At 40.6% G+C, this 25,616-nt stretch overlaps 1 protein-coding gene across 1 annotated transcript in view; it reads right to left on the reverse strand.

Annotated features, from left to right (window-relative positions):
• SATB2 (SATB homeobox 2) overlaps positions 1-25,616 on the reverse strand; it is a 183,612-nt gene that overhangs the window by 136,895 nt on the left and 21,101 nt on the right. Inside the window, exon 2 of the mRNA XM_084829960.1 lies at positions 13,426-13,602. Within this exon, the coding sequence (XP_084686086.1) occupies positions 13,426-13,602 (177 nt within the window). The remainder of the gene's footprint in view (positions 1-13,425; positions 13,603-25,616) is intronic.

Consider the following 25,616-nt stretch of genomic DNA (forward strand, 5'->3'; position numbering starts at 1 on the left):
TGCTTATCCCTAAGCCTCTATGTTTTCCACTTTAAGACTTGTAGAATATTTTATACTTCTGATTAGGCTACATGAATAAATGCTCAATTCTTCATATTAGAGTTACAGAGGTGGCCTTCCTTCAACGTTACAATGTGGTGCATTGCAGTGTAGTGACAACATATGGCATCACATACCCGTATGAGGTCCAAAGCCCGTAGTGACTCTATAATCATCTTGTTAAGAAATTAAAGTGAATCAAAGCTGCCTCTTTATGAACAATTTAAACGCTTGCTTCTAAACACTGGACACTTGTATTTTAATAGTTCCAAAGATAGACACTACTCCACTCACTCCTGTAAACGTGGGCTTTTGGTCCCACAAAATAACCCAATTTTGAGAGCAGGGGGGTGTCTCTACAGAATTTATTTATTTACTTACAAGATTTATATACTGCTCTACATCCAATGAAATATCTGAGTGGTAAACAATAAAAAGAGGGAAATAATAATAGTAGTAGTAGTAGTAATACAGAGTTCAAATCTTTAAAATCAGATTGTGCCAGTAAAACTGTGGCTGGTTAGCCAGGGAAGGCTATTGACAATCTATTGTATTTTAAGGTCACATGATCACTTTACACATCACATTTATAATTATATTCCTTAAAAAAAATGTTAAAAGCAACAACTTTGTTTCTGAGCCTGATTCAAGGTGCTGGTTTTAACCTATAAAGCCTTACATGGCTTGGGACCGCAATACCTGACGGAGCACCTCTCCCAACACAAACCTACCTGTATACTACGCTCAATATCTAAGGCCCTCCTGCGGCTGCCTACACCAAGGGAAGCTCAGAAGACGGTGACAAGGGAGAGGGCCTTTTTGGTGAGGGCCCCCAAATTATGGAATGATCTCCCCGACGAGGCCCACCTGGTGCCACCACTGTTATCTTTTCACTGCTGGGTTAAGACCTTTCTCTTCTCCCAGACATTCGGCAGTATATGATAAGTGTTTAATTGATCCTGGAATGTCTTAGGGTTATGGTTGTTTGTTATTGAGATTGTTTGTTTGAAGTTGTTTTAGATATAGGTTTCCTTTGTGTATATTGTCTGTTCACGTGCTTTTTATGTAAATAGTTTTTAATCTCTGTATATTGTATTTTTAATGTTTTTAATCTTTGTAAACCACCCAGAGAGCTCTGGCTATTAGGCGGTATAGAAATGTAATTAATAATAATATTCATAACAACAACAACAACAACTTTGGAGGAAAAACTGGGTTTGCTGCTATGTGATGTGTGAAGTGGCTCCTAGTTGCTACATTTTGAAACTAACGGCATTTTGTCAAATATTACTTAACAGTATTTGATCCTTTCATCAAAAACTTCCGGCAAAAATTACCATTTGTAAGATTCTATACCACAGTACTTTCTTGATTGGGTACTGCAAGATACTTTTCATATTGCAATTTACAGACAGGGGAGCACATACTCAAGTTTTAGTAGAATACATATATATATAATGACCTTAGAACATATGCAAACTCCTAGATTCTGGAGGTTGTCTTGCATTTTGTGGGGCTGTGTTGAAGTTACATTTGGTAACCATTCTGACTAGATCTTTAGACCCAAGAGTAATGCAAGGGCATGCGTCTGAGTTTTTGAATTCTGGGAAATAAGACAACACCGCTGTACTCCCAGCACCAACTTTTTGCTTAGAGTCTTAGTCACTAACTTCAATGGAAGTGAGCATTGGTGCAGTTTTGCCTAACTAGGTGCAGTTTTGCAGCTATGACTACTACTACCAAGAAGAAATATTATTTACATAGTTGGAAGCACCAGGATTTTCTTCTGAGCATTGTTCCCAAGGCAACACACCTTGTGGTACGTTAAGGAGTGCATTCGACACTGTCCAAGGTTTGTTGTAAAGTGCCAAGTTCCAGAAATATGCTTTCATGGCCATCACCATAAAGTAAAGTGTTACGATGCAAGTGTATTAATTACATACACAACTCCTGTATAAAATTGAAGAATGAAAAGCATATGTTGCATCTAAACTGGTATCAGACAGCAGTCTCAGCCCACTGATAGTAATCCATATGTGCATGGTCTTCTTCACAAGGGGTAATAGCACCGCACCAAACTAGGATGTCATGCATGCAGAAGAGCCTGCACCACCCCAGTTGGTTTCCTATGAAACAGCTCATCCAGAACAGCCTTGGATACTGAATCAGCTTATTGCCTTCTGGTGTGTTTGCACTACTGGAGATCTGAGTCATACTATTAAGATCCTTTATATAAATATGCTTTTAAAACTGTGATTATGGCATTGCTAAAGGGTGTCTAGATTTTTCTTTCAAGCTTTAAAAAAGGATTTTCTCTGCTACTCAGTTTGTGACTTGGCAAGCCCCCTTGCCCAGAAGTTGTTCTCTGCCAGATAATGCTCAAAATAAACATTTCCCTCATCATTTTTCTCACAACTATTTCACAGAATTCACATAGGGTGCTGAAAAGCAACAGTCTTGGAAAGACAATACACTGTTTGTTAACAACTGATGGCGCAAACAAGATTTTTAGCATGGAGTTTTTGTTGTGAATGTAGCAGGACATATCTACTACTTAGCCCACTAATGATTTTTACTAGCAAGGGAGGAGGAGAAAGGCCAACTGTGGTTAAGCAAAAATACCTTAGAACAAAATATGCAAGCAAATTAGTCAAGAATCATGAATGGTACATACATTCCTTTTCAACCTCATCTCTACAGTTTAACTCTAAAATGAAAAGGCACTAATATGTAGAAATCATTTATAAGGTGTAATGAAAGAGAGCTGATAAATCCACAGTATATCAGCATGGTAGCATATATAAGCTCATTTAAGAATAATTTTAGATTTTGCTCCAGTAAGTGGCAACATCCATAAGGCTCACAAAGGGAACTATTGCAGTTTTAAACTTTGCTTCTTTCTGCTGAAGTCTAAAATCCGAATACAAACAGATGCAAGCAGTTCCTATAAGGTCAAGGGGACAGCATTTTATTCTGCCATTGTTAGGCAAAGGAACTAACTAGAAAAATGTAACAAGCAAAGAATGGCTAGAGATGACAGAGTAGCACAGAATGTATTGTGGTAAGAGTTAACAGCCCTAATACACTGCTTTCCATGACTGTACAGGCCTAATACCACATGTCTTTGGAAAGCAGCTATAATCAAATATCACTGCTGAACTGACGCCCACCATCGATTAAAATTATAGGACATATCCAAAGCTGCAGATCCTAAAATGGTACGGCAACAGCCTAGCCCTGCCTAAATTACAATGTTACACTGCTCTAAACTTCTCAAAGAGCAATGAGTATCTTAGATCAGTCTTCCCCAGCCTGAAACCCTCCACATGTGTTGGACTACAACTCCCATCACCCCATGCAGCACAGCCAGTGGCTGTACTGGCTGGGGATGATGGGAATTGTAGCCCAACACATCTGGAGAGTACCAGGCTGGGTAAGGCTGGCTTAGATAAATAAAATGCAAATGGAATCAGCAAATTTGGGGGCTGAACAGTATTTGGACATTATTGGGCACAGAGACTTATTTACACTATCAAGACTAGCATAAGGGGTTTTAAAAGGAATAAGGTGTAAACTAATCTTAAATTCTTACGGCTGCAATCCTATGTACAAGTACCTGGGCATAAATCACACTGAACTCAGTGGGACTTCTGAGTAAACATATATAGGATTGTGCTGTAAGCCTTTCTGTCTAACTTCGCGAGGGGGGCACTCTGGCAGGGAACAGTGTCAGGAGTTTTAATATACCTGTCTTTAAACCCTAATCTGGTGTTTCAGCAATTTAATTTATTTTACTTTATTAGATAAAATAGAACAGCAAGAAGCAAGTTTTAACTCCAAAAAGAACTTCTCCCTTTTTTCAAGAGCGGCAGCTTTTGAAAACCAGGTATTTAGATTCAAATTAATAAGGTTACTTTTACAGATTATTCTCTGTGCAGTTTTAAACCATTACCCATTCTAAGCCTTACAAGACCGGGGTGGTGGTGTTACAAATAAAAAACTAAATGACAATATTCATCTGAGGCATTGAGAAATGTGTCAGAATGTAAAAAGAGGTGCTTTGGAATTCAAGTATGTTCAAGCCTTCTGAAATCCTGTACAATGCAAAATTCCAATTGAGTTTACAACTCTCAAGACTATTTTCTTCAAAACACTACCAAAGGTCAGAGGATCTATTCAGAAAGAGTGGCTTAAGCATTGTAGTCTCTCATTACAAACTTAAAACATACTTTCTTGGAAGTATGTCAACTGATTTCAAATGAAATTTACTGACAAGTGTGTTCAAGATTCACTTAAGCTTTTACCTACCTTTTCCCCTACACATTCTCAGGGGCTAGGGGCATTTGCAGGGAGAAAAAGAGGGCAGGAAGGGGGTGCTTAACCCTTACTGATGCTCCCCTGCAGCCCCTCCCCTCCCCAACCAAGATTATTTCCAGTTACAGTCTGGCTGGGTAAAAAGTATTTTAAAAGAGCCTGACAGAGAGGACTACAAAGGAGAATCAGTATGTGAGGGAACAATTATGCACCCTCCCCACCTGCTTATTCTCTCTTGTAAATGCCCTTGCAGTCACATTAGGTTTTATGAAGCAAACATGATTTTAAGATCCCCATGCTTGTGTCATAATACAGGGTTCCATGCTTAGATACAAAGACTTTTTAGTACCACATTCAACAGTTTAGAAAAGTAACAGAAATTGGAAGATTTCCATCTTCCACCAAAACAAGCTAGAAGCTATATGAAAAACTAGTAGATGCAGCTTGCATTCATCATATGTATTCCTAGTTACGAGGGAAAATACCCCCTCCATTCAGAAGCTGGCTCAAGCTGTGAAGGCGAAAGCCCCATGTCCTTCAGTGCTTTTGCATGGCTTGTGGTCTTCTAGAACGCTGACCACTAATGCAAAGGAGACCTTATATTGCCCATATTGACCAAAGAAGATATCCTGGCTTGGATCCAAAGGACAACTTGCACAATGAGACCTTCCCACCTTCCTGCCCATTGCAGCCCCCTGCGTTCTCCAAAAAGCCCCTCCTGAGGGTTGGGGGGGGCTCTGGAATGTTGTGGGATATGGCATAAGGAGCTGCAGCAGGAAAGGGGAAATGGCATAGGACACCTTGCATGAGCGGAAGTGCCTTTCTGCTTGCGTAAGACACCCTTGGATCCAAGTCCATTCTCAGATTTCTAATAGCCAGCATGTCTTGGACTGCGTGTACAGAAAATTTAAACTCTGTACGTTGTGGACCTACATGAACAATTTTGACACTCTGTGGTCTGTTACATCATATACAATACACCTTAGATTGATTGCAACTCACTACCTATAAAACCAAGTGCAGGTTTGGTTTATATTTTTCCAAGCCGTATGCCAGAAGTCAAATTAAAAGATATCTTCATTTAATCTTCACAACAACTCTGATATATAACCTGTTTGATGCTACCTTGAGAGCTTCATAGCTAAGCAAGGATCTGAATATCTTTCCCATGCCCAAACCAGTGATACAACTATCACTGGTTTGTCCCTCTGGTAGCATTTCTCAGAAAGAGAAAGCCAGCAATAAGTCTTGTTTCCTCATAAAGACATATTTTCTTTTTTTTTAAAGGAATTAGCTTGAAATAGATAATTTGCTGAAATACATATGATTCATTAGACCCTCTCAAAACATTCAACTAGATAAGGTATTTCAAACACTTGTTTTAAAATTCTCATCATGGAAATGGAAGATATAACAGGAAACCAATTGTTCATCGACCATAATCTGCTCTGTACATTCAGCTGCTCATTGTATTCACCTGGATTTCTTCTCCTGTAAGTAAATTATACTATATTTTGCTCCAGCAGAGAAGCCAAGTGCAATGGAAAAGCATAGGTTAAGCTCCTGTCAATTACTCCATTTTATGCTGCTCAAACACAAATAAATTACTTACACTACTCAGATGTCTGCAGTATAGGAAAAAGGTATTCTTATTATTTGCTGAACAGATTGTATCATAACAAGAATCCTGTACAACATTACATGAATAATCAGAAGCACTTGAACAAGAATTTTAAGCACAACAAATTGTCTTTATGATAAAGATCCAGTACTAAAATTATCATCTTCTGTATTAACAAATATATGGATGTCAAATGTAATCATACTAGTAAAATAAATGTAAGGACATTTGCAACAGTAAATTAGGCTGAATGGAAACCTGTAAGACTGTTTCTAAATGATATTTTTTAATCTTTGTTTTATCATCAGCATCTCTGGTTCTGCTGGAAAACAGAAGTGGGTAGGAGTACTGGTGATGTTTACTAAGAGTTTTTAAACCATAATTTATATGGACAGGGTGTTGAAATTTAACAAAGGTGCCTTTTCAGCCAGTGTTCATTAGATATTAAATGAGTACTGTATAAACAAAAATAAAAGGATCTAACAGCACTAATCGTGTAGGTCTGGAAAAAAAATCTCTGCTCTTTTGATTCCTTACATTATATAGTTGGCACTTGATATATAATTTATCTACACACCAGTGGACAGTGTAGATAAAAATGAGTGTAGTATGCAGAAACACACACACACACACACACACAGATGATACAATTTTTCACACTGTCTTTCTCTGTCTCTCTCTCAAATACATGAACAATTACACAAAACTCCTTACCACTGTGGTTCAATAACTAAATTGTTGGGTTTGGGATGCGAAAAACTCAGGTTCTAATGCCAGCTCAGGGCCAAAATAGATGTGATGCTAAATTTATTTATTTATTCATTCATTCATTCATTCATTTATTCATTTCATTTCTATACCACCCAATAGCATTTGGGCTACCAAATACCGCCCATTAATGCATTTAAGATGTCTGACTTTTCCCTCTTAAACACTGGAAAAACACAAGAGGGGAATAGATGATCAGGATCATGGCACACGGGGTTTAAGCTCCCCACCCGCCACACTGCCTTGGAGAAAACGCAATACTGCGCAACTAATAGATACAAAATTACCTCAGAAATAAAATATACAAGTGTTGCCCCATTAAAAATGTTCATGACTTGTGTGTTTTGCTCCTACTGTTTTTGTTACATCAAAACCTTATATCTCTTTTTTATTATTAAAAAGGAGAGGGAAGTCAGATGTAACAGAAAAAGTGGGTCCATACTTAAAATTGAAACCAGTATTCAGCTCAACAGCTGAAGCTCTCTATTTGAAGAAGCATGGTTTTGATGTATGCACTATCACTTCTCTGTGCTTCAGTGCTCCTTCAGTATTACCATTCTAGTTAGTGTCAATTTAGCAAGATGCTTTTAAAAAAATTGATTTTATAAGCTGCACTAAAACACTTTTTTAAAAAAAATTCACAATAGCAGCACTTAAATGAAAAAGTATTTTAGCACAAATCTAAACATAGACTAAAAAAATTAACACACTGCTAAAATGGCATGCTTAGGTACATTGTCACTTGCTCACCCATATGGTTATGTCGCACCCACTAGTGGATGAAACAAAATAGAATACATACACACACAAAATGGCTATACGCCAACCTACCCCAGATAGCAAGTTAACTTACAATTCCATATGTACCTTATAGCCAAAAAACAATGACTAGGGAATGCTATAAGCCACCAACGCAGAAGCACCTTCGCTGTCAATTCTTCTATGTGCTCTGGAGATCTGAGACCCAAGTCATTTGTTTTGGGGGCTTATAAACCCCAACAACACTGGGCAGTATGCAACACTGTCATTATGCAAGCCCAAATGGCGCTAGTGAAGTTCCGCCGAATCTTTCCGTTGCGCAATTCGTTACGCACAAGCACTTGCACAACCACACTTGCACAAATGTAACTTTAATTGGATTCGCCTCTTCCACATAGGTTGGAACCTAGTTCCCACTAGCACAACATCATCTGCACTAGCAGAATGACACAGTTCTATGTAGCCCACTGTCTCCCATTTTTCCTAAGAATCAATTCCTCTGATTCTTGCTCACCCCTCTTCTGGTGGCAGTCAGATGCCACATTCTATTGGCTCCTTTTGCTTGCACGTAGGAAATATCAGCTAAGGAACCCTGGGGACTTGTAGCTGTTAAATAGGGTGGCAACTTACACATCGCCAAAAAGGAGGTGAAATGCTTCACCAAAAAACAAGACACAGATTTGCATATGCTAATTTATATGTACAGATGCTAATTAAGGAAGAATTACTGTAATTTAAATAGAAAGTCAATACATTTCTCTGTAGAACCAGTGGGCAAGGGGACCTGTATGCCTGCTCAGTCTGCTGTCCAGGTGCTAAATGTCAATAGGTAACTTAAAGGCGCCTTCTCTCCCTTCTTACGGTTCTTTATCTTTAAACCATCTTGGAATGGACAGTCCTTTACTACACTCTGTAAAGTAAAACACATGGCCACCCTATTCTCGAGAAAGTATGACACATATTTATCTCTCTGCCTGTCCTAAAGGAAGGCCTGCGGCCAGCAGCTCAATATTCAGAATGTTCCTTGCTTGAGCCAATCGGAAGAAGGAACCAATCTCCACATACTATACACAAGGGCAGGGTCGGCAATTTCTGGGGGTTGGGGGCCTCAATGGCCCCCTCAGAACTCTGTGGGGACTGCAGCTCTCCCCCAATAGAAGTCCCTGATGCCCCTGATCCCCCACACCTATTCTGCTGGAAAACAAGGCACACAGGGAATATGCACTTTGTTTCCCAGCAGAATTGGGCTTCTGACAACCCGCAAACAGCTGGTTAATGGGCTTGTGGAAACCCCATTCTACAGAGAAACAGGGTGCACAAAGGGAGCCATCCTCGTGCACCCTGTTTCCCTGTAGAATCAGCGGGTCTGCTGGGATGCAAAGCGTGCAGGGAGCGTACCCTATTTCCAAACAGAATGGTGCTCCCAATAGCCCTCCAAACAAGTGTTTGACAAGCTGTCGGAAGCCCAATTCTCTTGGGAAACAAGGTGCATGCCTGCTGGGATTTGAGTGGTGGCAGTAAGGACCAGGGAGCCACACTAATGTGTGGTGTGGCCCACCCCTGCACAAGGCTATTGTGATTAAGAACAGGTGAGATTTGTTTGTTTCGCATTTCAATGTGAACTTTAAAAATGTGCACTTCCCAAACCTAAACATGAACTGGAATGCAACTCGCCACCGAAATCCATACATTTTTGAAGTTTGAAATGCAATTCACATGGAACTACATACGTTTCCAAAAATGCACACAAACATGTGTATATTTGGGGGGCGGGGGGGAGTGTACATTTGCAAAAGTGCACACAAAAATGCATACAAAAAAGCAGATGTTTAAAAAAACGCACAGGAAAATGTGTACAAATTTGTGCAGACTAAAAAAAATTACAATCCAATGTGTAATTGGGACTGAACAAGCTTAGCACAGAAAAAATGAGAACCTGAGCAAGACTGAGCTTGACATATTCACCCATCCCTAACTATAATATCCATATGACAAATTATGTATGTCTAGGGATTACAATTTAGATGTTGTTAAACCTGCATAGTGCCAAATGCAGGTCTTCCAAATCATGCTAGCTTTGTTCCTAGATATATGTATTGAAAAATATTTGCACCTATTTCCTGCCTTCCATTTAAATTCAATTTGAGCTTTCCTACCAGGAAAATCTGGATTGGTAATCATGGTGACATTGTAATCTTGTTAAAAATATTCTTAAAATGTGTCTTCCCTTTTTAAGAGAATCTCAGCGTTTAGATACAGGCCCAGTTCACACACAACAACTAACCAGGAGCAACTGAGCAGCATGCACCAGCAAATTTGCTCATTCATTTTAAGCCAAAATTTAAAAAAAGATATTGTTTACCATGACATCTAAATGTAGTGTATAAACATCCATGCAGTCAGAGCCAATTCAAACTCTCACATGGACATGCTTGACGTTGTCATAATGCAAGCTAGGTTGACAATTTGAAAAGACTCTTATACCAAAATCTCCCTGAATATGGAAATCTAACACATCAAGAGAAGTTATGCACATTCAGGTGGCATACTTGCATGGAGGATCATACCTGCCCCTGGGGGAAGGGGGTTCAATCAGTTCAGTGTTACCCCAGCAAAGGACAGTAATTTTACTTGACCACCATAGCAATTTCCTTGAGAAGCAAAGAATCTTATCTGACTCAGATTCATGGTTTTATTCAAACAGCTTCATGGACACAACCTGCCTCTCTAACAATCTCACAAACTGAAAGACAGATCTACCTTTGGACTACACAGTATTAAATGGGACAGTTATAATTCTGAAAACTTTAGGATAGGAACCCCAATTCCCATTTAGCACCCAGAACTAATTAGAACAGTAAGAGGTAGCATGTATTTTATATTCCTTTTAATATGCCTGAAATTACTGTTTGTTCAAGAAAACAACTTTTGGGGACAGTGCTCCCCAAATTAATCAATATCTTGCTAGCCATCAATCCATAGAAAGAACACCATATAAACCATATACAGATAGGTGGTAGATTGGAACAAGTCAAATTACATAGTAAGAGAAGTGTGCATAAACTCACAGCCTCTAAATTGCAACTCTGCATGGTTCCCAGAAATCCCCACCCAGACAAGTATTTCAAAAAGGGCAATATGGTGGCAAATACTAAGATAAATAACATTTGGCAGGCCTAGTCTTACTTTTGAGTGTTTTTTTAAAAATCACTCAACAATAGGTGGAAATATTTGAATTAACACCGAGCACTCTCCAGACCATGACAATATAAAATATGTAAGCCAAATAGGTAAACATTAACCTACTAGCACAGTTACTGTTTCCTAAGGATGATAAAGCCAATGGCCAATTTGAGCCAATCTCCTTTTCCTCCTTGGAGTACCCATACATTTCCCCAAATAAAATGCTCAGCTAAAGTGGGTCAGTGAATGAAGTTGCACGCCTCCATAAAAGCACCCTTTCTTGGGATCTCCTTTCCTTTGTAGATGCCAAGAATGATGCCTTGGCTGCTTAATTCAGAATGTTCCACACGTTAGTTTCCAACATGAGCAACTGTGTTAACCAAGATGGATAGTACTGTCAAAGAGGAAGCTGGTTCACCATGACAGAAACAGTGGGATACAGTGACCTTTATATTCAGAAAGAAATGTCCCTAAAATGGCATGAAGTGGTTCTTTAAAACACTTCTCTTGCTTTTTTATGTTTGGTAACTGAGTGCAATGTTGCTGGGCTCTATTGTTATATGTATGTTTTATTTGTAACTAAACTTGCTGACAAATAGGAATCATCATCACACTGCTTTGCTTAATAATACCTTCAAAAGTCTGCCTTTTTAGTAGCCTATTGTCCCAAAGTGTTTGGGTTTTATTTACACAAAAGCTCATACAGAATATGTACAAATGTATTACCTGCAGTATTGGAGAACATAATGAATATATTGGTTGATAGCCAAATACAAATTTAAAATCCACTCGTAGCCCAAGCCTCACCAGCTTTACTAAGAAGTAATTCCTAGTGAAATCAATGTGACTTATTTCCAAGTAAACATGCTTAGAAATACAGCTTAAAATTAGTTTAACTGTGTAAATCATCCCAAATTATTTATCAAAACAAACTAAGACTACAGATTTTTCATGATCCAATAGGTAGCATTTTATTCCATTTTAAACTATCTCCTAAAGCATAGGTATGCATAATTTCAGGCACTTTTTACGTGTGCATGAGTTTTGGTTAGAACTGAAATGTTTAATTGATCAATCAGTTAGATTAATCAATTTTTAAAACTTATGCTCAATTAAAAAGGTGCCCTGATTAAATAGGGTAGCAGCCTTAAGTTTTACTTTTCAAGTACTTATAAAATTGCAGATTAAAAAGCGAAATTTCCTCTTCTGTCATACACAGTACAGAATATCTTTTCTTATATTCTACCACACGTGTAGCATCTACTAACAAAGGAGGTATGCATCCTGCTATTGTTTTTACTCATGTGAATTTATGCAAATTTAATCAATAATTAAATTCACTGATTGACTAAAAGTCATCATGATGATTAATCAGTGGGGGAGCAATCCTATGGCCCCTAGACAGCATCTGGAGGGTCATAGGAGACTTCAGATTCCCAGATCCGAGGTCAGAGACAGCGCTCTCGGTCAGTGCAGAGAACCATGCCAGCTGCCTCTCCAGGGTTGCAAAAGCCAACCAAGCAACCCCAGGGAGCAGATTGAGGGGGTGTTCCAGTGATTGGGGAGGGGACTGGAGAGGCCAGGATACAAGCTATCCCAAGGCCTCTCCAGCCTCCTTCCCTCCCCCTCCTACACACAGCAGCTAGATAGGCAAAAAAACCCATCTAGCGAAAATGCAGGGTGAGAGGAGCAGTGGAGGTGACAACTGCCTCTGCCACTCCTCCCATTCTGCGCTGGATGCTCATAAGCCTCTGAGTTTAGAGGCTTACAACCACTGGGTGTGGAATTAATAGGATTGCATCCTAAAAAAACAAAATTAATTGAGTAACAGCCCTATTTTCTTGTACAGAAGACTAGTGTACCATTGAGAAGCAATGTTCATCTTTACAAAGGACACTGAATTTCTCCAGGTAAATATGTATGTTTAAAATAAAAGGCCATCCAGCCTTTTATAGCTTATAGCTCAGAACATTCATCAATTATCACAATTAATGTATTCAGTTATGAACTGCAGGTTATTAAGAAATTGATGTTTTTAAAAATAAAATTGTTTCCTGTTTCTGAATGGTTGCTCAAAACTGGTATTTGTATAATCTAAATCCAATCAGGCAATTTAACTTGATTTTCTTAAGTAATTTGTCTCTACCTGTAGCGATAAAATTACCTATAAAATATCATGTGTGACACTCAGAGGGACAGATCAGGATTGCTACACAGTCATATAAAAATCTGATCGACTAGGCAGTGTCCACAAAAACTTGTGCCAGAATACATTTGTTAGTCTTTTAAGGTGCCACAAGATGCTTTGTTGTTTTTGGTCCAACAGGCTACCCCTCTGGAAGTATTTTTTTTATATTTATTATGAATGCCTGCTAAGATATTGTGCTGTTAAAACAAGCTTTTGCAGGGTGTCAATACACTTTTAGTTAAGCATATTTAACATTCTATAGCGTTCCTTTCTGAGGAAGCAGTTGTGAGCCAAGCAGCAAATGGATAGTTATTCACATTGTGCAGCCTGATTCTAAGCATGTTCACTCTAATGTAAGGTCTGCTATATTCAATTGGACTTACTTCAAGCAATTGGGCATAGGATTGCAGCTTTATTGTGCCTTTCAACATAATTCCTTGATCAAACTGATTAGCTGCTTCCTACTAGCTTCCGTGTTTGCCTTTAGAATGTTCTCCAACTATAGAGGATCTTCTTGTATGTTAATAAACAAACAAATGCTTTCATGCAGTACCTTGTGCCTGAGCTGCAGAGCTGTGAGAATATCCAAGAGCCAAGAGCGCAGTCTCCACCAGCTGACTAAAAAGCACATCTTTGCGAACCAGAACAAACTCTGCGTGCTCTTCTCGATTATCATATTCAAGAGAAGTGTCCAGCTGCTCCACCACACAAAAGACAGGGATCATCAAACCTGGAGAGAGAGAGATTGTTGAATCCAAAATTAGACAATACAAGAAGAGCTGCTGGATCAAACTAAGGGACAATTTTAGAAATTCTAGAATTCTCAATTCTAGAAAAGGATCTCATTTCCAAGCAGCCAGACACCTTTGGAAAGCCCACAAGTAGGGTATGAAAACAACACCCCTCTCCTATTATATGCCTGGTAGCAACTAGCACTCAGAGGTATACTACTTCTGAACATGGAGATTCTATGATAGACCTATTCTCTGGGGATTTGCCTAACCCTTTTTAAAACCCATCTAAGCTACTGGCCCTCACCACAGGTTATTTTTTTATTATTATTAAAATATTTTTCCCACCTCTCAGTTAAGGACTCCTGAGTAAGCTATCATACTAAAATCCAAACATTCAAACCAAATCAAAACAATAGTAAAACAGATTCAGTCAGCAAACAATAAAATCAAATTCCATCAAAAGCTAGAGAATAAAAATGCCAAAATGTTGCTTACATTCAGTTACGGTGGGCACCGGAAAAATTGATAGGGGCAGGGAATTCCAAAGATGAAGAGCCACCATCACGGAGAACCTACTCCTGTTTGCCACCAACTGAACCTCAAAAAAGTGGGGGAACTCTGAGCAGCACCTCCAACAAGGTTCTGAATAGTCAAGCAGGCTCATATGGGAGCAGGTGGTCTTTCAAGTACCCCAGGCCCAGCTTATAGTATTCTCTATCACAAAATAATTGTGTATTCTTGTGTGAAATAGCACTTTGTTTTCTCTGTTCTAGCAAAAGGATTACAAAAGCCCTTCTATCATGATTATTAAGGATTAATAGATCGATTATGAAATGGCCTTCTGAAAGAATTTATATCATCTGAAGCCATTTAAGATCAATCAAACACATTACAATCAATATCAGCTTGCCCTAACAACCAACTTCCTAGGTCCAGTTCACCATAAATCAAGTATATTATTCATTATTTATATTGTATTTAATTGTGTAAAGTGCTTTCCAACCCTGAAGAATTCCTCCTCAGAACAATCCAGTTAAATACATCACTAGTTTTCCTATTTTACATAGAGGGAATTAAGACAGGAAAATGTGACTTGGCTAGAAGTACCCACTGATGTTATCCCTGAGATGTGACTTGAATCCAGGCCTCCCAAGTCTTAAGACAGGTGTCAACACCTGGTCCCCACGCTGCAGTGCCCATCCGCACTGATGCCAGTCCTAGGCAACTCTGACGGCAGCAGCAGCAAATAGCCATTTTAGTTTCCCACAATGCCCCCAGCATAACATTACTCCAGGGCATTGTAGGAAATTAAAATGGGCACCCATCATTCCTGCCACAAGATATGTCCACAGCCAGGAGCCTGTCAATATGAGAGGGAACACCAGAGGTCATTTTGATGAAGAACCCCTCAAACCTGGAGCCAGCCACAAGCGCAGGCCTACACAACTGAAGGCCCATGGGCCAACTGCAAGTCCCTCCTTGACTATTTGCTGCTTTCTGGGGAGTCAACAATGTGATGTGGCTGCAAAAAAGGCAAATGCTATCTTGGGCTGCATTAATAGAAGCATAGCTTCCAAATCCCGGGAAGCACTAGTTCCCCTCTACTCAGCACTGGTTAGGCTTCATCTGGAGTACTGTGTCCAGTTCTGGGCACCGCACTTTAAGAAGGATGCAGACAAGCTGGAGAGGGTTCAGAGGAGGGCAACGAAGATGATCAGGGGACTGGAAACAAAGCCCTATGAAGAGAGACTGAAAGAACTGGGCATGTTTAGCCTTGAGAAGAGAAGACTGAGGGGAGATATGATAGCGCTCTTCAGGTATTTGAAAGGTTGTCACAGAGAGGAAGGCCAGGATCTCTTCTCGATCATCCCAGAATGCAGGACACGGAATGCAGGACATGGAATAATGGGCTCAAGTTACAGAAAGCCAGATTCTGGCTGAACATCAGGAAAAACTTCCTGACTGTTAGAGCAGTACGACAATGGAACCAATTACCGAGGGAGGTAGTGGGCTCTCCCACACTGGAGGCATTCAAGATGAAGCTGGACAGCCATCTGTCAGGGATGCTCTGACCTGGATTTCTGCACTGAGCAGGGGGTTGGACTCGATGTAGGCCCCTTCCAACCCTACTAGTCTATGATTCTACGATTCCAAATATCCATTATTTACTATCCTTTCTCACCTCTTTCTGGGAACATCAAAGGCCCACTGAAGTCCATAAAAATCTGGAGATAGGTGAATGCATGGATCACTACATTTGCATTGCGCCTCCTCTTGCTGCATTCAGTGGCTCCTTCTTTTCTAACTTTTTTTTTAAATCAACAAGAACACCAACAAAAACAACCAACGTATATCCATTCACAATAACTATTCACAGCATCATTAATTTTAAAAAGGTGGTGAAGAAGGTACTTCTCTGGTTTGTGGCAGCCATCTGTGCTGCACAAGCCACTTGCATTTTGGAGAGCAAGAGCTTTGTGTTCTGTCACCACCAAACTCTGCGAGGAGTAGAGATGGTGGAGGTGACAAACACAGAACAAGGAGGCCTAGGAAAAAGGGAGAAGTGAAAAATAGGGATGAAGAAAGAGAGCACAGGAGTACCCTGTGAAATGAAGAGAGTGCTAATAGAGTTGTTATTGTTCAGTCGTTAAGTCGTGTCCGACTCCTCGTGACACCATGGACCATAGCACGCCAGGCCTTCCTGTCCTCCGCTCTCCCCCGGAGTGTGCTCAAATTCATATTCATTGCATCGGTGATGCTATCTAGCCATCTCATCCTCTGCCGCCCCCTTCTCCTTTTGCCTTCAATCTTTCCCAGCATCAGGGTCTTTTCCAGGAAGTTTTCTCTTCGCATTAGGTGGCCAAAATATTTGAACTTCAGCTTCAGTATCTGTCCTTCCAATGAGCACTCAGGGCTGATTTCCTTTAGGATTGACTAATTTGACCTCCTTGCAGTCCAGGGGACTTGTAAGAGTCTTCTCCAGCACCACAGTTCGAAAGCATCAATTCTTCGGCGCTCAGCCTTCCATATAGTCCAGCTCTCACAGCCATACATTGCTACTGGGAAAACTATAGCTTTGATTATACGAACCTTTGTCGGCAAGGTGATGTGATGTCTCTGCTCCTTACTATGCTGTCTACGTTTGCCATAGCTTTCCTCCCAAGGAGCAAGCGTCTTTTAATTTCATGGCTACAGTCACCATCTGCGGTGATCTTGGAGCTCAAGAAAGTAAAATCTGTCACTGCTTCCATTTCTTCCCCTTCTATATGCCAGGAAGTGATGGGGCCAGATGCCATGATCTTCGTTTTTTGAATGTTAAGTTTCAAACCAGCTTTTGCACTCTCCACTTTCACCCTCAACAAGAGGCTCTTTAGATCCTCTTTGCTTTCTGCCATTAGGGTGGTATCGTCTGCGTATCTGAGGTTGTTGAGAATTCTCCCGGCAATCTTAATTCCGACCTGTGATTCATCCAACCCGGCGTTTCTCATGATGTACTCTGCATATAAATTAAATAAGCAGGGCGACAATATACAGCCTTGTCGTACTCCTTTCCCAATTTTGAACCAATCGGTTGTTCCATGTCCGGTTCTTACTGTTGCTTCTTGACCCTCATACAAGTTTCTCAGGAGACAGGTAAGGTGGTCTGGTACTCCCATCTCTTTAAGAATTTGCCACAGTTTGTTGTGCTCCACACAATCAAAGGCTTTAGCCTAGTCAATGAAGCAGAAATAGACATTTTTCTGGAATTCTCTTGCTTTCTCCATGATCCAGCGAATGTTAGTGATTTGATCTGTAGTTCCTCTGCCTCTCCGAAACCCAGCTGGTACTTCTGGTAGTTCTCGGTTCACATACTGCTGAAGCCTAGCTTGTAGGATTTTGAGCATAACCTTGCTGGCATGTGAAATGAGCACAATTGTACGGTAGTTTGAACACTCTTTGGCATTGCCCTTCTTTGGAATTGGAATGTAAACTGACCTTTCCCAGTCCTGTGGCCACTGTTGAGTGTTCCAAATTTGTTAACATATTGCGTGCAGCACTTTAACAGCATAATCTTTTAGGATTTTAAATAGCTCAGCTGGAATACTGTCATCTCCGCTAGCTTTGTTGTTAGTAATGCTTCCTAAGGCCCACTTGACTTCACTCTCGAGGATGTCCGGCTCAAGTTCAGTGACCGCACTATCATGGCTATCAGGGACATTCAGATCTTTCCTGTATAGTTCTTCTGTGTATTCTTTCCACCTCTTCTTAATCTCATCTGCTTCTGTTAGGTCCCTGCCTTCTTTGTCCTTTATCATGCTCGTCTTTGCACAAAATGTTCCCTTGTGATCTCCAATTTTCTTGAAAAGATCTCTAGCCTTTCCCACTCTATTGTTTTCCTCGATTTCTTTGCATCGTTCATTTAAGAAGGCCTTCTTGTCTCTCCTTGCTATTCTCTGGAAATCTGCATTCAGCTGGATATATCTTCCCCTTTCTCCCTTGCTTTTCGCTTCCCTTCTTTCCTCAGCTACTTGTAAAGCCTCATCAGACAGCCACTTTGCTTTCTTGCATTTCTTTTTCTTTGGGATGGATTGAGTTGCTGCCTCCTGAACAATGTTACGGACCTCCGTCCATAGTTCCTCAGGCACTCTGTCTATCAGGTCTAATCCCTTAATCTATTCCTCACCTCCACTGTATATTCATAAGGGCTATGATTTAGGTCATACCTGAATGGTTTAGTGGTTTTCCCTACCTTCTTCAGTTTAAGCCGAAATGTTGCAATAAGAAGCTCATGATCTAAGCCACAGTCAGCTCCAGGTCTTGTTTTTACTGACTGTATAGTGCTTCTCCATCTTTGGCTGCAAAGTACATAATCCATCTGATTTCGATATTGACCATCTGGTGTTGTCCATGTGTTGTCCATGTGCCTCTTGTACCTTGATTCATTGATCTTACATTCCAGGTTCCTAAACAATATTGTTCTTTACAGCATCGGACTTCCTTTTCACCACCAGACACATCCACAGCTCAGTGTCCTTTCGGCTTTGGCCCAGCCGCTTCACTCTTTCTGGCGCTACTTGGAAATTCCCTCTGCTCTTCCCCAGTAGTATATTGGACACCTTCCGACCTGAGGGACTCATCTTCCGGCGTCATATCTTTTAGCCTTGTGATACGTTCCATGGGGTTTTCTTGGCAAGAATACTGGAGTGTGTTGCCATTTCCTTCTCCAGTGGACCACATTTTGTCAGAACTCTCTGCCACGACCTGTCCATCTTGGGTGGCCCTGCACGGCATAGCTTATGGCTGCACTGAGTTACACAAGCCCCCTCGCCACAACAAGGCAGTGATCCATGACCGTGATATAAACAGGAGAGGGTTTGGGAGAAAAGGGATGTTAACTGAGAATGGGCTAAACACACATCACAGTGGATTAAAATGCAAAAAAAAAAGTTTTCCCCACAGTTAAAATGATGTGATCTTCTTGAGTTACCAAAAATGTAAAAATGTCCTTCAGAATTATTTGAGTTATGTGTCTTAGAAGACCCACCTATATACTGAATCACACTAGCACTCAGCTGCACCTAGGTTTTAACATTTTTTAACTATATCCAAGTAATGTTATCGAATTTAAAATTCACAGTTTCATTAGCATTCAAACTGATTTCTGCAGCTAGGACCATTCTGGTGATCTTTTTCTAGAGTTTTACAGAATGAGCAAGTTAGATTTTGCAATTTAGTCAGTCGCTCAGACTAGGAAAACTGCACTATTGAAACAGAATCCTTCAGAGAAATAACAGTTTACTTCAGTTTATCCTTGACAATGATCACATGTGAGAGGGCCTTCTCTGCAATGGCCTACACCTTTGGAACAAGCTGCCATCGGTGGTCCGCCATGCTCCATCATTGCAGACTTTTAAGGAGGCCTTGAAAATGTGTTATTTCACCTCAGCCTTCTCTTGATATGACTGCTATTGCTGCTGTTACTGCTGTTAACATTGTTGCTGGTTTTATTGCTGGCTTTTACTGTTGTTTTTATTGTTTTTGTTTTATCACTTTTAATATTTTAACTGTTTTGATGTATTTTATTGCTGTAAGCTGCCTTGGGAGGGCTTCTGCCCTGAAAGGCAGCCAAGAAAGATTTTAAATAAAAATAAATAAATAATGTCCTTATCCATGCCTAAAGTGTGCAGTAAAGACTTCAAAATCAAACTTTGTCTTCCAGGATACCGAAAGGATGTATTAATAACATTGTTATAGAAATTTCAGCTTTAATATGTCTAGTTTAGCTTAAACTAAAGTTTAGCTGTTCTATGTAGCTAGATTTTTGTGTGCGTTCTACCTCTGCATAAAACCGCCATGTTTTACAGATATAGTGCCTTATCAGAGACTCAAGAATGTCAAGAATGTAGTATGCAAGAGTACGTGGCTATCTCTCTGCTGTCTCTCTACGCATACTTGAGTATGGAGGGGTGTTGTTTGTGCCAGCTAGACAAAGAAATTAGTAGACAGCAGGCGTAAGACAACCCCCAAAGACTTTGTGTATATAAGCTTCTGGATCACATTACTTGGTTGCCATCTTCGCTGGTGCATTTGCCCCAAAGGTTGCCTTATTCTGCAGAATAAAATTGTGTTAGACCAGATCTCTGCCTCCCCTCGTTCTTGGTAAACAAACTGGATGAGTCTACCAGGGATAGAATACAATTTTTGTAACAACATCAGACATCAGAAAAGTAGAACATCCTTACAGGTCTTACTTAACCTACCTCCTGGCTATCTAGGGATTCTTGGAAACATCTGTGGCAGTATGGACCATCTTTTTCCTAGAGCTGAAGGGATTTTTAAAGTACTGTTTAGGTGGTACCAGGTACCACAGTGTTTTTTTTAAAAGAAGTTTTATAGAATGGAGGCCCTGTGCCGGAAAAAGTGATAGTGGTTTTAATGTTCTATATATTTTAAATTGTTTTATTGTGTGTTGTTTGGTTTTAATTTTTGTGAACCGCCCAGAGAGCTTCGGCTATTGGGCGGTATAGAAATAAATAAATAAATAAATAAATAGTCTTTTTCATATGTTTTGGGATTGTCCTGTGGTGACTTATTTTTAGAGAGATTACTGTAATCTATTATCTTAGACCATTGTATCACATTTCCCACTTCGTTGCTTGTGCTGGAAATAACTACGTCTACTACAAAGGCGAGAGGCAGATCTAGCAAAGCATTTAATTGTTGCAGCTAGATTAATGATTAAACATGGGAAATCTGGAAATCAATCGTCAGTTGATTAATGGCTGAGATGTTCATGAGACATTTTAGTACTGGTTAATACATTGCATAAGACTGAGGGAAAGGGAAACTTTTTTTTTTAATTAAAAAATCCCCGAAGTGGAACTTTTTGAATCCTTTGATTTAGTACTGGAACAGGATAAATAATACACACTAATACGTGGATTATATATTAGCTTTATAATTAGTAGTGCTCCAATAGTTTAAGTATATCATATTGGGGATATCTGTCATCTGATTATTGTAATATTAGCTTTCTACAGTATTTTTTCTTACTTTGTATATTTGCTAATAAAAAAAGCACAAATTAAGCTAAGAGAACATGGTTTTAGGGCTTCATCAAATGATAAAACCCAAATACAAGTCTCCCAATATGGGTACATGTCACAATGCATTGGGCTTCACAGCCCCAAGTCAAGTAATTACAGTAGTCCAACCCGTGGTGAATAGGTGAGTCACTAGAAGGTGAGAAGGGAATGAATGACTGTGACTAGGTCTAATTTCTTCAGGAATAGAGGCAATTGGTGAACCAGACAGAGTTGGTAAAAGGCACACCTGGTCACTACCATCACCTGCACATCCAAAAGCAACAACAGATCAAAGTACCTCCAGACTTGCGTTTTCAGGGGGAATGCAATCCCATCCAAGCTAAGCAGAATGCCTCCTCCAAAGTCCTCAGAGTCCCCAACAGTACTTCCATTTTATCTGGATTAAGGTTTAATTTGTTCATCTTTACCTATTCCAGGACAGCCCCCAAACACCATTTCAGAACTGGTGAATCCCCAGAATTTACTGATGAAAATAAGAGAGAACTGGGTGCCATCTGCATATTGGTGACATCTTAGCCCAAGTCTCTGGATGACCTCACCCAGCAGTTTCATGTAGCTGCTAAAATGCACAGGGGACAAAGCACGTGAGGTAGAGCAGAAGTCCCTCAGCCCACCCCAGACCACCCCGATGATCCAGAAGGATACCATGATCAAGGGTATCAAACAGTCCAGGAGAATCAACAGGTCTCACTCCCTGTTTATCTCTTGGTGCAGGTCATCCACTAGGGTGACCAAGGCAGTTCCAGCTCCATATCTGGATTGGAAGCCAGACTGGAACAGATCCAAACAATCAATTTCATCCATGAAAACTATGGTAAATTACCTAGCATAGGGGTCCCCAACCTTTTCAGGTCAGTGAGCACATCTGCAATGTTGAGAGTGTTGTATGCCCATTCATAAAATGGCTGTCATGTTGGGCATGGCCAGTCACAAAACACTCATTTTCCAGAACACAAACTGGTGAGACTTAAAGAAAAGTAACTCACCCAAGAACTGAAGTATAAGACAGAGGTGGGTCTAAGCTCCCAAACAACAGGCCACTCATTTGAACCTAAATGAACTGGGGAACCCCACCAGGTTGGAGGGGGCCGTTAACAGAGTGCCTGCAGTGGACTGCCTTCTACATGAGCAACAGTGGGACTTACCTCCCAACAGTGACACCTGCCCTGCCCCCTTTTCTTCAGTGCTCCTCTGTAGAGTGCTGGAGAAAGGGGGCGAAGTCAGACATCAGCAGTGGGCCTCACTGTGAAGCCCAAGTATGTCAAGTGCTGATGCCAGTCCTATTCTCACCTTCAGCAGCTGATATTGTTTCTCATCCTTCCCTGGGGGGATTGACACTAATGTCACAGACACCTATCAGATAGTACCTGTGACATACGAGCATGGTGCTGCAGTCTTATCATGTGCCATTTTGACCACACACATATCTGACATTTTCTTCTGTTTAACCTTCCCCACCACCACTTCCCCTCTAGCAGTCATGAAATACTTTGCCGTTCTTAAGCATATGCATCCTGCCTTTAAAAAAAAAACTCCAAAGTCAACAAGGCTACTTCCTAACTGCATTGCTGGTGACATCCCTTTCCAGATGTAACATTAGCTATCTACCAAGTTAGAACATAATAGAAGGTCTTCCACCTTGAATCAGCCAAAATAATTGCACATAACAGTAACCCATGGTTTATTTAACCCATGAGTTCTTGAATTCGGGGTTATCATGATGTGCAAACATTGTTGATGTTCAGTCGTTCAGTCATGTCCGACTCTTCGTGACCTCATGGACCATAGCACACCTATGTGCAAACATAGCCACACTAAAAAACCATGGTTTGCTAGCCACAAACAACACAGAAAGAAAACCCGTAATTTGTTGTTGGGTTGTGAACTCTGGATTATTTAAACTCTAGATTGTAATTACATGTGCATCCAGAACTGTGGGTTCTTCATGGGTTATTTTGACAGGCTACTGAGGCAGCGGGCAACAGTGATAAAAAAAAACCCAGCCATTACTACATGTCATTACTATAGCACCACAAAGGCACTTGGAATACAGAGAGGGAGCAGGCAAAGGAGGAGGGAAACAAACAACTCAAGGACTGAGAAAACAAACCACAGCTTGTTCGATCATCTGCCAGACAAAACCTGAGTAAGGCAACAAACCCATGGGTTAAGCATGGATTAAACAAACCAGGAGTTAGCATTATGTGCGAACCAGGTCACTATGTTGATTTGAGAATGTCTCAACAAGACCAACTAAGTGAGTAATCCTATGCATGTTTAGACAGAAAAAAGTCCTACACCTCCCAGCATGCCCCAGCCAGCATAGCTGACTGGGGAAAGCTGGGAGTTGTGGGAGTTATAATACATTTCTCTTTCTAAACATGCGTAGGATTGCACCCTAAATAGCCAATCATCCTGTCATTGCATTGTACCATGTTTGTACACTTTCATCTTCAGCCCTAGGTGATGGGAAGCTGCCTGCTTAACCTGGTACAATACGAAAATAACCAGATAAGAGTAGGATATAAACATACATTTATTTCTTGTCAGATTAAAATCAATTTTAAAATAAATCTAAATATTGTGATCTAATAAGTTTCTATGTAACTTATTTCCAAACAAGAGATGGGTTAGTTTTAATAGCTAGTAGAGTTAATAGCAGATTTAAGACTACCTAGATTTCCATTGGAAATGTCCCATTCTACAAACAAATACTGTTATCCAAGTGCAGTCCACCAGAATTATTAAAACCTGAGAACAAGTGGGGTTCTCCCCCTCTGCCTTTCTAATTAATTCAACCAAGACTGATAAAAGTATGACATTATCAGTGGAATGTTGATGTCAGGGTGGACACTGAGCCCATAGAATCCCAGAGTAGTTCCGATTCTGAGGTGGAGCAGCCGCTCCTGGGAGAGGAGCACGCTCATCCTTCCCAGGGCCAACAGCTGGCAGAGATTCCTCCCACCGACATTCCTGACATAGATAGCACTCCCAGGAGTGAGAGAGCGCGGGAAGAAGACTTGCTGGACGCGCGACGCCAACGCAGGGAGCGGCACCAAATGGAGGGCGCAGAAAGGAGGCATAGTGCCCGGTTGGCGCGCAAACAACGGTTGCGCCCAGAGGATCCAAGGGAAAAGGAGAGGGACTCTCCCTAGCCTATAAGTTCAGGGTCTGCCAGTGATTCTCCTTCAAACGGGGACCAACTGTTCCAACTTAGGGGATAGGTACTCTGCTGCTCATAGCTAGTCGCTGATAGTAGAGTTGTTAAGTTGTAAAAAAGGAATAAAGCTTTGAAAAGAATCCCTTTGCCTGTGTCTGGACTTGGCTACTGGATTAGACTGAAAGAGGCCACCAAGGAGCCCTTGACAGCCTTCAAGATAGTGACTGAACATTAATAAACACTTATCATTTATAAATGAAAAATCCAAGTATCCCACAAGCCGCTGTTAGTTTAAAATATAAGCAAAAGCTTCCGAACTCTTGATGGCCATACTGGAGGACAAGAGGTGAGCACATGAGCCAGATACATAAGTTCATCCTCATAATAGTGAACTATGGTTTAGCACTACATGTGAATGTAGCTATTATGTCTACCACCCTGGAGGTGTAGAGCAAAGCAATTACCCAGTTGCTAGGGATCACAAACAGGAAGGTGCTATTGCACTCATGTCCTACTTGTGGGTTTTCCATAGGCAGCTGGTTCAGAATGTAAGATGACCCATGCTGGATCAGACCAGGGGTTCATCTAGTCCAACATTCTCTTCACACAGTGGCCAACCAGCTGCCTCTGGGAGACCCATGAGAAGGAGATGAGTGTAATACCATCCTCCCATTTGTGTTCCCCAGCAACTGGTATACAGAGGCATACTACCTCTGATACTGGAGGTATCATACCGCCATCATGACTAGTAGCCACTGACAGTTTTATCCTACATGCATTTGCCTAATTCCATTTTAAAGCCATCCTAATTGGTGGCCTGAACTACATCCTGCAGTAGCAAATTCCATTGTTTAACTATGTGCTGTTTGAAGTACTTCATTTTATCTGTCTTGAATTTCCCACCAATCAGCTTCCTGGGGTGACCCCATTGGTTCTAGTATTATGAGAGAGAGAGAAAAAAATCTCCCTATCCATTTTCTCCACAACATGCATAATTTTGTATACCTCTATCATGTCTACCCTTACTCACCGTTTTTCTTAGCTAAAACAGTCCCAGACATTGTAACCTATCTCACTGGGGAGTTGCTCCAGCCCCTTGATCATTTTAGTTGCCCTTTTCTGCACCTTTTCCAACTCTACAATATCCTTTTTAGGTGCAGTGACCAGAACTGTACAAAGTATTCCAAGTGTGGTCATGTATGGATTTGTAAAATGGCGGTATGATATTGGCAGTTTTATTTTCAATTCCTTTTCTAATTATGCC

Source organism: Heloderma suspectum, chromosome 1, assembly GCF_057233095.1.
Source record: "Heloderma suspectum isolate Gila_16-S chromosome 1, 16-S_ref, whole genome shotgun sequence".
NCBI lineage: Eukaryota > Metazoa > Chordata > Lepidosauria > Squamata > Helodermatidae > Heloderma > Heloderma suspectum.